The sequence below is a fragment of the Melospiza melodia genome, chromosome 6 (assembly GCF_035770615.1).
Source record: "Melospiza melodia melodia isolate bMelMel2 chromosome 6, bMelMel2.pri, whole genome shotgun sequence".
In the NCBI taxonomy this organism is placed as follows: domain Eukaryota; kingdom Metazoa; phylum Chordata; class Aves; order Passeriformes; family Passerellidae; genus Melospiza; species Melospiza melodia.
The window spans coordinates 52,072,491-52,088,318 of record NC_086199.1 but is presented as its reverse complement, the minus strand read 5'-3'; the positions used below and the strand labels follow the sequence as shown (position 1 = coordinate 52,088,318).

General features: G+C 38.1%; 1 protein-coding gene across 10 annotated transcripts in view; it reads left to right on the top strand.

Moving 5' to 3' along the window:
- ANO5 (anoctamin 5) overlaps nt 1-15,828 on the top strand; it is a 59,321-nt gene that overhangs the window by 26,992 nt on the left and 16,501 nt on the right. For all 10 annotated transcript variants that reach the window (XM_063158156.1, XM_063158154.1, XM_063158153.1 and 7 more), the window contains 8 exons: nt 4,665-4,733; nt 5,694-5,978; nt 6,335-6,448; nt 8,857-8,972; nt 10,779-10,913; nt 12,109-12,214; nt 12,303-12,363; nt 15,414-15,565. In XM_063158156.1, the coding sequence (XP_063014226.1) occupies nt 4,665-4,733; nt 5,694-5,978; nt 6,335-6,448; nt 8,857-8,972; nt 10,779-10,913; nt 12,109-12,214; nt 12,303-12,363; nt 15,414-15,565 (1,038 nt within the window). The remainder of the gene's footprint in view (nt 1-4,664; nt 4,734-5,693; nt 5,979-6,334; nt 6,449-8,856; nt 8,973-10,778; nt 10,914-12,108; nt 12,215-12,302; nt 12,364-15,413; nt 15,566-15,828) is intronic.

Sequence of the window (15,828 nt, the reverse complement as noted above, 5' to 3'; positions counted from 1 at the left end):
TTCTCTGTATTTGCTACCTTCTTTCAGAGTCAGGAGAGGTTACAGTTACAAACTAGTCTCTCCAAAATATAATTCCAAAGTTTATTGATGATCAAAAAAATTTAAAAAGAAGAGAGACACTAAAAAATGACATTGTCAAGTAATCATATTTTACTGAAAGATAAGGGTATCTGAAAAAAAACTAATTACACCAATGCTTATGACGAAATCATTATCAAAACTGTTAGTCTTTGAAGCAAAGAACAGCTACAGTCTTTATCTTGTCATATTGAAGTATTTCATAATTAAAAATTCAAATTTCCTTTGGAAAAAACTGCAAGATTAGGCTGTTAAAAAGATTGCATATTGTTTTCATTCCTTAATGAAAACAGTATTTTCATCATAAAGAACTTCTGCTGCCTGTCCTTGCATCCAAATATAATCTAGCATAGAACCCAGCCCCTCTATCCTACCCTTATTACCTTAAAAGATTCAAAAATTTGTCCTGTCTCTGTTGGATGCTTTTCCCAGATTAAGCATCTCAGTCAGCTTTGCTCAGCTAGCCACATTCCAAAGATTTTCTTGGGAGCCCAGGTTATTTGATAGCTATGATACCATAGGTTTATATACAAGCATACTTTTTCAAACTCATCTTTACTCTTTGTTAGGCTGTACTCCTAGCTAGATGCTTTCTTCTCCCCTGAAGCAAAACTCATTTCAAACATAAGGAAGAGGAGGCCACTCAGTGTAGAGAGAAGAAAGATACCCAAGAAAAATTTGTCAAAGCAACTCTTAAACTTTTCCATTAGTCATACTTGAATTATTTAAAATGAGGGAAGAAAAGAGTACTGTTTAGGTTATGTTCAGGTGGGAAGGAAAATGAGTCAGATGGTCAGAGCCCATGTCCATGGGTGTCATTACTGAAGGATTCTCGTGGGAAGAAGCCCAAGAGTTAGTAGCTAATATTGTCCTTCCTCTTTGGCATAAAAATGCACTTCCTAGGAGGATATCTCTGCCTTTCAAAAGGCATAAATATCCACATTAAGTCTTGGGATATTTAATTCTGTGTATATCTGTTTCTTGCAAAAGAGTTTATGGCCTCATGGAGGAAGGTCAGTGGCCCTGTAGATAAACTCTGTGGTCACTGGACAAACTGTCATGGAGATACCAATTATATGCCCCACAATTCTGTTCAATTATGCAAGTACTATGTCCATAAATTAGTGCAGACTTCTTAGCATACAAATACTGTGCTGTTGTCTTTGTGGTAACAAGATTTAAATCTTGATGAAGTGCAGCCTCTGGAATTTGTCTAACATACACTGTATTTGCTATTTTACAGTTAACGTAGAAAGAAATGTTTCTTTTATGGTAGTACAATGATGAAGTAAAATGGAACAGCTGAGAATAGAAGTGTTTATATGAGGAGAATAACAGCTGTGACAAAGGCTTTTGTTTCCTAGTCTCAAGGAAACAGCTTTATTCTGCATTTCTAAGAATGGGATAAATAACTTCTTTGTGTGTTTCAGCATATCCCTGATACAGATGTAAGAGCCAAGTCTGTTGATTTTCTCCCTTAGTTTCATGCAGAACAACTTTTAACTTCTTTGATATTCCCAGATGCATTCCAGCTTGAATTGGAGTGCTGTTTTGAGCTTGCCTTCAGCTGATTTGAACTTGCCTTCTATAAGCTACATGAACAAACCCAAACCACAAAGGCCTCTGAACAAAAATTAGGATTACGATTTTTTTGAGACAATATTATTCCTTAAAGCCTCCAGCACACATTGAAATATTTCGCCACCATATGAAATGTATGTGAACATGAAAAAATAAGCTGTGCCCTGTCCTGAGGTACAGCGAGGAGGGCCAGGCATTCACAGAGTTAAAGAATCACAGAATATGCTGTCAGAAGGGAGCCACCAGGAGCTGGACCTGCATTGTTATCACAATTGGGTTTATAGAAGTTATCTCTCTTCCCTAGCTGCCTCATTATGCAGTATTGCATTTGCTTTGAGCATAATAGTGCTGCTGGACTTTGGATCTTGCCTTGTTAATCTTAGTGGGATGGTTCATTACAGCCCAGCACATGCTGGATGATAAAGCGAGTCTGTGCTTATCCCAAATTATGTCAGATACCCACATAATATGGTGGATGTGATGACTTACAGAGCTTTCCTCATGCCTCTTTGGCTGCAGATTGGCATCTACAGCAAAGTCAGAAATCTACAGCAGAGTCAGAAATACATGCACCAGGGATAATTTATCAGGTTTGGGGCAGTAAGCTTAAAATTCTATGTACAGATTAAAACCAGCCAGCTCTGGTCCAAGGATACATTTTGTCCATTTTAAGCCTTTGATGATGACATGAAGAAATCCAGCATTTGACAAGAAAAGGTGGAGGATTTTTCCCCCCAGCAGATTGGTTTCCTTTTAAAAATGTTTTTCCCATTAACAGGGAAGTACAGTACATTGCATGGGTTTCAGGAGGAGGCTTGTGGGAGAAGAGCAAGGTGGTAAAAAGAGTATAATTTCTGTTAGAGCACTGCAATTTGTCACAGTAAGTGGATTGTAAGGAAGGATAAGTAGGATCGGGCCAGACCCTTTGGCTCTGTGTGTCCTGAGCTGCACAGCTGGAGAGAAGCCTCTAAAGTGACTTGCTTGGCTCTCTTCCAGTGTTTGCTGGAGAGAATCCACCCCAGCCTGCTTTGTTAGGAGAAAAGGTAATCCAGAGCTTTGAGTACTAGGCTTGAATGTCAGCTTTGCTACAGCATCTTAACATACCTGCTGAAATCACCTTTTAGTTGTGCTGTTTCTATCTGATTATCATGTCAGCAAACCAGAGTTCTCTGACATGCTTATACAGGTGCATTTAGGCAGGTTTGTAGGAAAAATAGTGCATGGAATTGCTTTTGCCCCCAGCATGTGCTGGAACTCAGGATTTACCATATTCACCACTTTATATAGTCCAGTGTCGAATTTAATATCTAATAATATTTGGCAAAATCAGATGCGACGCATAAAAATGAGAGGCCACTAACGCAGGAAAACATGTGAGGGCTATGAAAGCTTTCTTCAGTCTGCATTCATTTGTCTGAGTAAGTTATGCAAACTGAAATGCAAAAATGGCAGTCTGCTCCTCACTGACATGCAGGAAAAGAAAACTGACTGAAAACTATCCTGTTTTGGGGTTTTTTAAGTGTGTTTGAAAACCGTAATTTAAGACTTTTCGATAGAAGAAACATTAGACAACATGACAGGGTTTAGCTAGAAATAAATTTGTGATCTAACTTGTGCATTTTAAAGAGGGTAGGGCTCAATATTTGGCTTAATTTATTGTTGTTCTGGCAGTTCCTCAGCAAATTTTATATAATTAAGAGGAAATTAATACAGTCTCTCAGTAGGAGCAAAAATTATACAGAGAAGGAGAGGAAGAAAATGTTCTTACCTAAAGACACGACTTAGGAATTATTTTGCAATAAAAAGGAGTTCAAGAAAAATATCAAGCTCACACAGGTGATGCAGCCACCACACACTGCCATGGGCAGGTTTATTATCTCTGCATGAAGTCCATGCTGACTTTATGCAAGCTAAGCACATGCAGTGATTTGTTGGTCTTATCAGTGATGTTTGTGAAATGCTGTTTGAATTGTCTGTAATCAGTACTTGAATGTCTGTATCAGGCATAATTGTATAACTAAATATACAAAAGAAATAGATGAAGCTGGAAGCACTCAGTCTTCCACGTGCTTCCAGAATTTTCCTTTTCATCCTTCTCTTGGAAATAGAGCTAAACTTGACCACACCCCACACAGCAGCCTCCTTGTGAAAAACACTATTCACTTGTTTTTAAAAGTTTAATAGTAATAAAATGGTTATAAAAATAGCAATACAATTAGAGTAATAATAATTTGGACAATTTGGATTAGGACAATATGAGACAGAGACAAAGAGTTACAGACGGTCCAGGTACCTTTTCTGGGTTGCAGGAGCCCAAAAATGGACCCACGTTAACAGAGGATTAACCCTTAAAAACAACAGCCTGTTGCATATTCATACACCTCATCCATGATGCATAAATTCCATTCAAACACAGAATTCTGTCTGGGCAGTGTCAGTTTCTTCCTCTGAATCCTGACAGCACCTTTGAAGTGGGAAGAAGTTCATTTCTTCTGATAATGGGGCAATAAATTCTCTTTCTCTGAAAGATTCAGGTGTCCTGTGGCTGCTGTATCCCTGCAAGTCCTATCTTTTAAAAGTATCTTCATAGCATGGTTTCTATTTTAACATTTTTTATAACCTAAAACTATATTTAACACACTACTTAAGAGAATTAATACAGCATCACTTTCTAACACAACACATACAATATCCATTTTAATATTTGCAAAAAGCCAATCATAAAACACATGCATTTTTCACACTCCTGAAGTCAGAAGTGCTCGAGACCCAAGCCATCAGTTGGTTCTCTGATGAGCCAGGTAGCCCAGACCAAGGCTTTTCCCAGCCAGGGGGTGGCCTGGTGTGTGTCACTGGGTTTTGTCTGCTTGCTTTGAGAAGGTCACACACCCTTAAAGGGGTTGTCATCAGGGCAGCTGAGAGAAGTGAAACCCGGTGAGTCATGGGTGAGTGATCAATTAGTTGCTAACTTCATCAGTTACTAAAGTGTCTTTGTTTCTCTTCAGGAAAGGAGAAAAGAATTTGAGAGCAACCTGCAAAAGGCTGGTTTGGAGCTGGAAACAGAAGACAAGAAGGTAAAAAAGAAAAAGAAAAATTAGCACCAAAAAGAGTAGGACTTGGAAATCAATAAACCACTTTCTCTGAGAAAAATTATAAATTATACTTGTGTATTTTAGTGGAGCGTGGCTAATTTAGGGGAAACAAGATTAATATGTTTATTTGAGTGCTTTTCCCAGATACATTGGTAAGAATTGTGGAAGCAGAATAATTTTGATTCAAGAGGAAGCTTTTGTTTTTGCTTTCATAACAAGAAGGCAGAATAGCTGTGATTTGGTTTATATCCACATAAATGGGACGTGTGCTTACAGCTGATTTTAATTCTACCTAACAATGAGTAACAAGTTTGGAAGGCAGTGAGTGAATTAGTTGTGCTCACTGGATGTTGTAGTTATGGGGAAGGACCCTGTGACCTTGAGGATGTTTGCCTAGTGGTAATGTTTGCTGTAATAACTGGAGGATGTGCAATTTTGACTGATGGAGTCAGCATGCCAGAGGCTGAGGTGAGTAAAATAATAACTCTTGGTGAAGTTCAGGCTCTGTAACATTCACAGGTAGGGAGTTCATTGAGCAATGTTAAAAACCCTTCTGATTGCCAGCTCCTACTCTGAATGCAGAGCAACACTACAAGAACATACATGTTATATGAGGCCTATGGCAAGATTATTCTTTGTGTTTCCAGTGTAATGAGAATTTTCAGACTCCAGTGTATGAGATGAATATAGTTTGAAAAGCCTTTGTGAGCTTGTAGTAGTGCAAAGGTTATTTTTATGAACAGACAACCACTCAGATAAGCTTTTCAGTAAATATATATATATATATATATACACACACAGAAATTCCTATTCCATCCTACTTCATTTTTAAATCCTTTAAAAATATGTAAAAGGCAATACATTTTAAATGAAAAATATTCCCATAAATGTTTCAATAAAACACAGTTTGGTCTAATGTCTGATTTAACTTTTCTGGAGCAGGAGTCTGAAGATGGCAAGATTTTCTTTGTGAAGATCCATGCACCATGGGAGGTTCTGATCACGTATGCAGAAGTGCTGAACATTAAAGTTCCCATCAGGGAAAATGACATTCCCCCCATGGTGGAGAACCCCCTGGACTGTGTGCTTTTCCCACTGAGGCTGCCTGAGAAGGTGATGCACCCTGAACCAGATTATTTCACAGCACCATTCAGCAAGGACAAGCAGGAGCTGTACCTCATTAACGATGAGAGCACTTTCTTCTCACCATCCATGAGAAACAGAATAGTAAGTATGGGAATGTGGCTGTTTCTGAGTAAAGGTACATTTACACAGCCCCATCAGAATATTTGTGTAAGGAAGGAGTGGGTATAGAAGCCATGGTAACTGATATAAATACAGAGAGGCCTGGGTACTTGTCCATCTTGCCTAGAAATATAGAATAATTCTTGGAACTGATCTTCTGGATGTCTACAAGGCAGCTGTGCCCCCAGTATTCTTATAGGAGATAAGGCCTTCTGAAGAAATACCTTTTGCTTTTGCATGTTGTTCCTGCAGATTATACACAGTGCATATCTATTATAGGTTTCTGTTTAATGGCCTGAGAATAGGAAAGGTCTGAAATTGTCATTCTTGAATCTCAGGTTAATTATATTCTTACACGTTGCCCATACGGAACAGAAGAAGGGAAGAAAAAATTTGGGATTAAGAGACTGCTGAACAATGGCACCTATACAGCTGCATATCCTCTTCATGATGTAAGTGTTTCAGCTTTCTGCTCCCCTGAGCATTACCCAGTGTTTGCACTCTTTCACCTGCTGTGGCATTTGCTGTTCCAGGAGATATGAAAATATACTCAAACCTTTCAATTTCCCAGTAATTGATTCTGTTTTATGACACACAGACATAGCTGTCAACCCTGCTATTTGGCTTTTATGTGCTGAAATGTTTCTTCCTACAGAGGAGTTTTTAGAATCTGTGTCAGTCACTTATCTCTTTCGAGACTTACTCCGTCATATTCCTGTAATGCTGGTGGCACAGACCACACGGTAGTACCTTGGATTATAGCAAGGAATGTATTTGCACATTCAGCAGTGTGTGAGCATAGGGTGTGCACACACACACACTGTAGTTACACACTACCTGCAGTTAGAGAAAAACTCTGGGGTTCATACCATGTTGGGGCTGAAGTCAGAGGAGTTGCCTGAACCCTCCCAGTTCAGTTTGGGGTGGTGACTTGTCCAGCTCTCAGTGACCTTTGGGTACAAATGCTGTAATACTGGATATGTGGTAAGGACAGTAAATACTGTGTTTAGTTTTGCTGTAAGGTCAGTTTTTAATATGACATGTGTGGATTTAGTCATGTAATTCCATGAAGAAAACAAGAGAGAGATGAGTTACAGTGTTTTACATGAATTTTTTTGCTTTAAATTTTTTTCCTCCTAAATGTTGTGTTTCATTTTTTGCTTAAATCTTAAATTCTGCGTTTTTAAAGGTTATTTCAGATGTCACTATGCTTTAATGAACTTACTCTGAATTCTACCATAAGACATTTTAAAATACTGTATATAGATTTATATTTTAAAATGTTTGAAAATATTTTCCTTAGAAGAAAAAAAAATGAGTGAATGGACATTCTTTAGGTTTTCAGGAGGAAAGTTTGGCTGATCAGGCTCTAGAATGCTAGTCTAGGCTGGAAGGCACTTTATACTATTGGGATTACCAAAACCACGGACAGTAAAAAGGAAGAATCTCTTCTATACAACTACAATCAACTTTAAATGCTAAGAAATCTTATGAAAAAATTCTAAAACTTGTGAGACAGACTTTAAAAATCTTTGTCTAAAATTAATTATTTAATCTTTCAGAATATTTTCAAAATGCAAAATGCCTAAATTTCTATTGGTTGCTTCCTATTTAGAAACCAATTTTTATGCTTTTCTTTGTGATTGAGAGACATTCAGATAAAAGGAAAACCAAGATCACAAAGTGAATAATTGACAAAGTGGAGAAGAAGCGGAGTTCTGTGGCTCAAAATAAAATTGAAAAAGCTGTCAAAAACTGTGGTTATTTTACACTGGTTAATTTCTAGGAAAGTGATGTAGTTCCAAAATTTTTGTGATGTTTGACAGTTAAGATACCCGATAATCAACACCACAGTCTGAAGAGGGGTGCATCATCATGGCTGTTTGTCTCTTTCAGTGTAGTATTTGGGCCTGTCAGTGGAGTATGGATGCCATGGGACAGAGAGAGAGAAACAGCAAGTGTTTCTCACAGCAGCTTGGGAGAATTTTTTGGGTGTTGTAAGGATGTGATAACTTCTTAAGTATAAACAATCTGCAGGTGGTATTTTTCTACTTTGTCTGTTCTTCTCAAGGACGGTGTATGAGGAAGATGGTTTTGTTAGTTAGCTGTGAAAAACGCCTGTCACTTGTTTTTGAAATTTTAAAAGTTTAATAGTAATAAAATGGTTATAAAAATAGCAATATAATTAGAGTAATAAAAAGTTTGAACAATTTGGATTAGGACAATATGAGACAATAGAAACAAAGAGTTACAGACAGTCCAGGTACATCTTTCTGGGCAGCCCAAGCCCAGAAAAGGATCCACATTAACAAGGGATTAACCCTTAAAAGCAATGCCTGTTGCATATTCATACACCTCATACATGATGCATAAATTCCATTCAAGCACAGGATTCTGTCTGGTCAGTGTCAGCTTCTTCCTCTTAATCCTAACCGGCATTGTCCTGCCCAAGCATGGCAGGAAGAAGTTCATTTCTTCTGCTAATGGAGCAATAAATTCTTTTTCTCTGAAAGATTCAGGTGTTCTGTGGCTGCTAAAAGTATCTTACATAGCATAGTTTCTGTTTTAACCTTATGTAAACCTAAAACTATATTTAACAAGCCACTTAAGAGAATTAATACAGCATAACTTTCTAACACAACACATATAATAATCATTTTAATATTTGTGAAAAGCCAATCATAAAATACGCATTTTTCACATTAGCCAATCGAATAGAATCTATCGTGTCACTCTATAAAAACCACGAGGTTCTCTTGAATAAAGCTGCTTTGCTCCTTGTACAATCCTGCCTGTTGCTGTGTTATTCTTGGCACAAGAGTGACCGTGAGGGGTTTCCCCTGCTCTGCTTTGCTCACAGTGCCAGTACTGGAAGAAGGCCAGCGACCCCAACTGTGACAGTGAGAGGTACACGCTCTACATGGAGTGGGCACGCTTCTTGCGCTTCTACAAGGAGCAGCCCTTGGTCCTTATCAGGTGAGATACTGCCTGGGCTGCCTGTGTGCCCCTGCTTTTCACTGCCATACGCTGTGCATTCATCTCTGGCTTGATTGAATTCCTGCTAGCAATGATGCCTTGAGAGGGGTGAACTAGGACAGAGGCTACACAGAGTTAAAGTAGGTGTTTATTAAAAAGTGTAATACAGTGTATATTCAACTCTAGCTTGATCCTGCTAGCAATGATGCCTTGAGAAGGCTGATGTACAACAGAGGCTACACAAAGTTAAAGTAGGTGTTTATTTAAAAGTGTAATACAGTGTGTATTCATCTCTAGCTTCATCCTGCTAGGATATATTAATTCAAATGTAAAAAAGTGTATATTCATTCAACTGTAAAAAAGTAATAAGTGTATATTTATCTGCAGCATGATCCTTCTAGGAATGATGCCTTGAGAAGGGTGACCTAGGACAGAGGCTACACGAAGTTAAAATAGGTGTTTATTAAAAAGTGTAATACAGTGTGTATTCATCTCTAGCTTGATCCTGCTAGCAATGATGCCTTGAGAAGGGTGACCTAGAACAGAGGCTACCCGAAGTTAAAGTAGGTGTTTATTAAAAAGCCTTAATGGATCCACCTGGGGCAGCACAAGAGTCCAGTCAGGGCTACACCCAAGAGGAACCGAAATGGTCACAAAATGCACGACCGCTCACGAGGTCTCACACTTCTATAAGTTCTGGTCCATTTGCATATTGGAGATAATTGCCCAATTGTAGCTTTAGGTTATGAAATCCCATCCTGCTTGTTTTCTCTCTTCAGTCCATGTTGTTTATGATCTTGGGCCTGAAACTTGTATCATTTGTCCTTTGTCCCAAGCTAGAAAAGGATTGATTATCTACCTACTCTGTGAAGAGAGCTTACCATTGCTTAATATGAAGCTCAGAGCTACACACTAAAGCAGCACAGAATCTGAAAAATAAAAATCTAAAACTTAAGGCATCAGGAAATCTTTGCCTCTTTTAAGATTCAATGGATATTAATTGGGCACTATGTCCAGGGAGGACATGACAGAGCTTTCTACTGAGAAAGGGCAGAATGCTTTTTCTCAAATCAAGCTTCTTTCCATCTAGCCAATCCTCCTGGGGTTAGGTATATTACAGATAATTCAACTGTTGAAGAAACAGATTCATAGAATACCTCAGACTTTTTAATTGATCTCTGCAAAAAAAAATGTTAAAGGTTTATTTGAAATGTTGAAATTTCAACACATACTTGAAAAAATACTGATAACATCAGTTTGGAAGCTTGATTCTTAGTTCTAACCCCAAATTTAAACTGACTTAAGATCTCTGATTTTTTGATGTGATACAACAGAATGTTGCTTTGTTCACAGGTTACAGTTCTGTGTTTGTAACACAAGTGGTTGTATTTCTGTGGATTACCTATTTGTTTTAACCAAATGGTCACAACTGTTGTGCTGTTTCATTTGTGTAACTCCTTGGGAAAATCAGAAAGTAAATCTTCACCTACGCTGTTCTGCAGAAAAGAGAAAAGAGGGATTTTAATGTTAGTTTCTGCCAGGAGGAAAAAAGGGACAAAAGAGGCCATATTTCCTGATCATTCATCTGGTTCTTACATCTTGAGTAACTTCTCATGGCCAGTCTTAGCCCTCATTTTCCACAGTACTTCAAGGCATTTACTCTGCTGTTAAAAGTGAATTTTGCCAAGTATTTCACTTTTACTCTAGCCAGTTTGCTCTACTACACTTTGAAATTGTGTTTTGTGTTCCCATTAATTGCTTTTTTCTTTTTTTTTTTTCTTTTTTTTTTTTTTTTTTTGTATTCAGAAAGTACTATGGTGAGAAGATTGGAATCTATTTCGCTTGGCTAGGATTCTACACCGAGATGCTTTTCCTTGCAGCAGTTGTTGGCTTAATCTGTTTTCTTTATGGCTTGTTTACAATGGATGAAAATATGAGCAGGTAAGTATAACGTTGAAAATCTCTTAGCAAAAGCTAAGTAATGTGAAAATTTTGTTGTTGCAAAAAAAAAAAATCATTCTTGTTATTACTCAACAGGTAACAAGCTTTTAAAGCTTGTCAGAGCAGACAAATTTGTTCTTCAGCTGTCTTTATTGACTGTAAAGGTGGTGGACCACTAATGCAGAACTTGTGACTATCAATTAGTAAGACTTAACTTGTAGGGGAAAAGCAATATTTTGTTGGCCATAGCTTTCTGCACTGGAGAAGCTGCAATACGTGAAGTCCTGAGGGTACCCCTTAGATCTCTCAAAACTGAGTGTTTATTGTTGCCTCAAGCTTGTCTATTTTATCTGGCTTGCAGAGCAGTCTGACCTTTTTGTGTAGGGCATCATTTGTACTAAGCAAAAGCATGAGTAAAACAGATCAGCAGTGTTCTCCCACCAAAGAGGGATCTAGTATCTTAGAAGCCACAATTTGGTGGTTTTGTTAAGCAAGCATAGTATTTCTTTTATCAGAAGTCCAAAGATTTGTTATATTCAGCATTTGGGGTGGGGAGAGGAAGAGAGGGCTGTCTTCTCATTGCTTACTGTTTTCTGTAAGAAGGTTTCTATAAAATCTTGAGTTTTGAGTTAAAATTCTCACCTGTTCTATTGAATAATGTAATTTTGAGAGTTGTATTTTAGCCAGGTTAAGAATTCATCTGGGAATACTGTTATACATATTGAGATTTCTCTGGATACCAAAGGACTATCATAGAATTCTAAATTTTACCCACTGTTATTAAATTGAAGTAGCAAATTTCACTGCAGATATCAAAGCTGAAGCGGTCTCTCTACTTTTAGAGAAGGTGTTTTGATGTCCTTGCTAACCTGATGAGAAATAAAATGGTTTATATCTTGCCTGGAAGCAGTGCGTGCACAGTACAGCTCCTGATTCGTTGCTGGTAGAGCCAAAAAAGCCCATATCAAGGAAATTTATTAATTCTACTCCTTGTAGCAGCTGCTTCACTCTTGGGTTTCTCTGAGCAGCCCCTGGTTAATACCAGTGACTGTGACAAGATGTGGCATCTTTGCTGTGAAGCTGCAAATGTTGAGCTTTGAACAAATGAAGCTCCTATTTATTTTCTAAATAAATTTCATATAACAGCTTTTAAGATGCTGTGGAAACAGATACTTTACAATGTTTTCCTGCTTAGCAAAGAGATCTGTGACCCTGCAATTGGAGGAGAGATCATCATGTGCCCCCTTTGTGACCGAGACTGTGAATACTGGAGGCTGAACACCACCTGCGAGTCCTCCCAGGTCTGTGTCTGGTTCTGCAGCCTCTGCTCCTTTTTGTTCATCCTAAAAACTCTCCTGGTACTGACCTGTTCTGACTCTTCTCTTGCAGTATTCCCATTTGTTTGACAACGTGGCAACTCTTTTTTTTGCCATTTTCATGGGTATATGGGGTGAGTACATTTGATAAGTTTTATGTCAAGCAATAAGGAGATCTTGGCCAAGCTGTTGAGGGACACTGGAAGTGGGAAGAAGGGGAATAGTGGCTTCACCTTAGTATCCTGTCTTAGATGCTGAAATGATGAATGAGTGAAAATAACTTCAAGTTACAGAGGAATTAAGACTTAAACTTAAAAAGACTTAAAAAGACTTAAAAAAGACTTTAAAAAGGCAGGCATCTGGGATACCATAAGAATAACATAAGCATAGTGTACTCTGAACTGCTAACATTTGATTCTCTCCTTGGTAACCAGAGGGATCCAACCTTATGCAGCCAAATAAGAGCTCTCTGCTCAGCCCTTTCCATCATCAGTGGGGGAGTTTTGTGCCCTTTCACTGGATGGATGGTGGTCCATCACTGCTGCTGCATTAGCTGTACTTCTGGGGTGAGGAAATTCATTGGATCTACTCCAGTGAACTTCATGCACTGTAGTATGCTTTGATGACACAGAAACAGGTGGATTTCTGGCCTCTATATGTCACTATGATATTTTCTGAAAAATCCCATTGCCAGGATTTCTTCTCCTGGCAAGATGAGAAGCCTCAGCTTCTCCGTGTTTTGCTCCTCTGGAATGTGATTTGGAGAATTGTTTACCCAGCATGTGAATTGTTTTTAATTAATGGCCAATCACAGCCACCTGTGTCAGACTCTCTGAGTCTGTCACAGGTTTTTATTATCATTCTTGTCTGGCCTTCTGTCCTTTCTTTAGTATAGTTTTAGTATATAATTTATTATGATATGATATAATACAATACAATACCAAATCAGCCTTCTGAGATCCTGGAGTCAATTCTCATCTCTCACCTTGTCCTGGGACCCACAACACCGCAACATCTATAATCACAGTTTCACACCAATGATACTTCTTCAGACTTTTAGAAACATTGTGTTGAATGCTTATTCTTTTCTTCAGCTCTATGAAGGTTTATAAATTCTGGATAGCATAGTTATTTCTTCTTATTTCCTTAAATACAATTCTCTTGTTTCATACTGTTTGTATGAAATGTCATCATTAAATGTTCAGCTTGTATATAGATATTCCATTAACTCACAAAGATTCTTGTGTGCTAATAGAAAACATGTACTTTTTATCAGAGGATCTAATCACTCAGTTCTTTCATACAGAATTATTATTTAAAATCTAAATAAGATTTTTGTTGTGTGGCTGTTTTACTAAACTTTTCTTGGTGTCTAAGAGCTAGCATTTGCACAACATGGATTAGTCATTCAGGAAGTACCAGCCAAAGAGTTTAGAACTGCAGAAGATAAGGTTTCCTGTGTTTGTCTAAGCCATAAAACTTCCCCAGTTCAGATAAGAACAATCAGATTACAAAATGTTGACATTTTAAAGTAATTTACTAAGGGCTCTTAAGATGCTATATAGTATTATAAATTTTATAGTTGTTTATATATTAAATCAATTCCCTCTAATGTCTTAAATTCTTAGGCCAGCCCAGCTGTTGATTGTATAAAAATCATCAGATATCACTGTCTTTAAAATGACTATGTGTCCTGGTTTAGTGCAAATTTGGGAGAAAACCTCCAAAGGAGTCCCTCTAGAAAGCAAATTCAAGTGGCCTCTCCCCCACCAGGTCAGGAGACACAAATCTCCTTTGAGAAAATTGGAAAAAAAAACATTTAACAAGCAAGTATTCACAAGCATGGGAAAATGAAGGATATTAAACAATGTAAGCTCTCATTGTTCTGAAGGGTGGCAAATTCAGCCAGTCCTTGTCAGGGGCTGTGGCCCAGCTCTCTCTGTCTCTGCCCAGTCCCTCCTGTGCTGGAGATGCTGCATCCCAGCCCCAGTGGGCCACAGCCATGAGCTCCAGGTGTTATTCTGGGTTTTCAGTCCAGAGCAGGTTCAAACAGCTCCAGGGGAAAGAAAAGCCACAGTCTGGGGAACTTTTCTGCCTCAGTTAGCTAAAAACACCAACTAAAAGCCAAGGAGAGCTTTCTCCTGCTCCCTGTCCATGCTGCAGACAGCACAGTCTGTGAGACAGAGAGAGATGAAGCTCTTATCTCTGGTTTTTGAATACAGCCCTGAAGAAATTCTATCCCTTTTCTTTCTCCCCTCTTTGCTCTTGGATCTAGCTTTAAAGGCACAAAACTTATTTCTGGGCTGTTGTATTTGCTGAGTACCCCATGGCAGGAAGGAATGATGGATCTGACTCCATGTTCTCAGAAGGCTACTTTATTATTTTATGATACTATACTATTAAAGAATACTATGCTAAACTATACTAAAGAATATAAAAAGGATACAGAATGCTAAAAAGATAATAATGAAAACTCGTGACTCTTTCCGGAATCCGGACACAGCTTGGCATTGATTGGCCAAAGAGCCAAAACAACTCACAGCAGACTGCAATGAAACAATCACCTGTGGGTAAACAATCTCCAAACACATTCCAAAGGAGCAAAACACAGGAGAAGCAAATCAGATCATTATTTTTATTTTAATTATTATGTTTTCCTTTTTCTCTGTGGCTTCTCAGCTTCCCAGGAGGAAAATCCTGGGCAAAGGGATTTTTCAGAGAATGGGTGTATCATAAAGTATCATAAAGTCAGCCTAGGACACCATGATTTCAAATAAGCATCAAAAAACAACAGAAGTGTTTGACCACATTACTTTAAAGCTGTAATATTGTAATATTTATGTGTTACAGGTTTATACACAGTAATTAGTTGAATTATTTTCTTAATTCCCTGTTGCTTTTTGCATACACAGAGTAGTTGATTGAACATGGTCACCATAACCATGGAAATACCCATATCTTGTCTTGGCATCTTCCTTGTCATCCCCTTCTGGAATTCAATCAGCTGATAAATAACTGGATCCATATTGGGGTCTTATCTGTGAACTATAGTTGGTAGTCAGTAAAAATGAGTGAGTCACACTGTAATGATAAACCACAGAGAAGAAGCAGTGCAGATGTTTAACTTGGTTCATGAACTTGTTCACTTCTTCCTTGACTCTATTCTAACATTTGCAAATTGCAGTTACACTTTTCTTGGAGTTCTGGAAGAGGAGGCAAGCAAGACTGAAATATGAATGGGATTTGGTTGATTTTGAAGAGGAACAGCAACAGCTCCAGCTGAGGCCTGAGTACGAGGCAAAATGTACCCAAAAGAAGAAAAATCCTGTAACTCAGGTATGAACATGCTGTGTTGACATGTGTGGAAATCCAGTTGTTGCTGAAAGTTTTGTAACATGGAAATTGATACATTAAATCAGGAAAATAAGGGCAAAGTTTATAGCTTTTATGTCTTTTTACTGCGTCTTTCACAATTCAGGGTAGCAGCCTCTGAAACTTTCATGCCTTTAAAACCATTCATTCTTTTATTCCCATTGAACATATGAAGAAGCAGTCACTGTGATCTAAAGTGAAAATAAGTTGGTCCAGCTGTGGTTTAG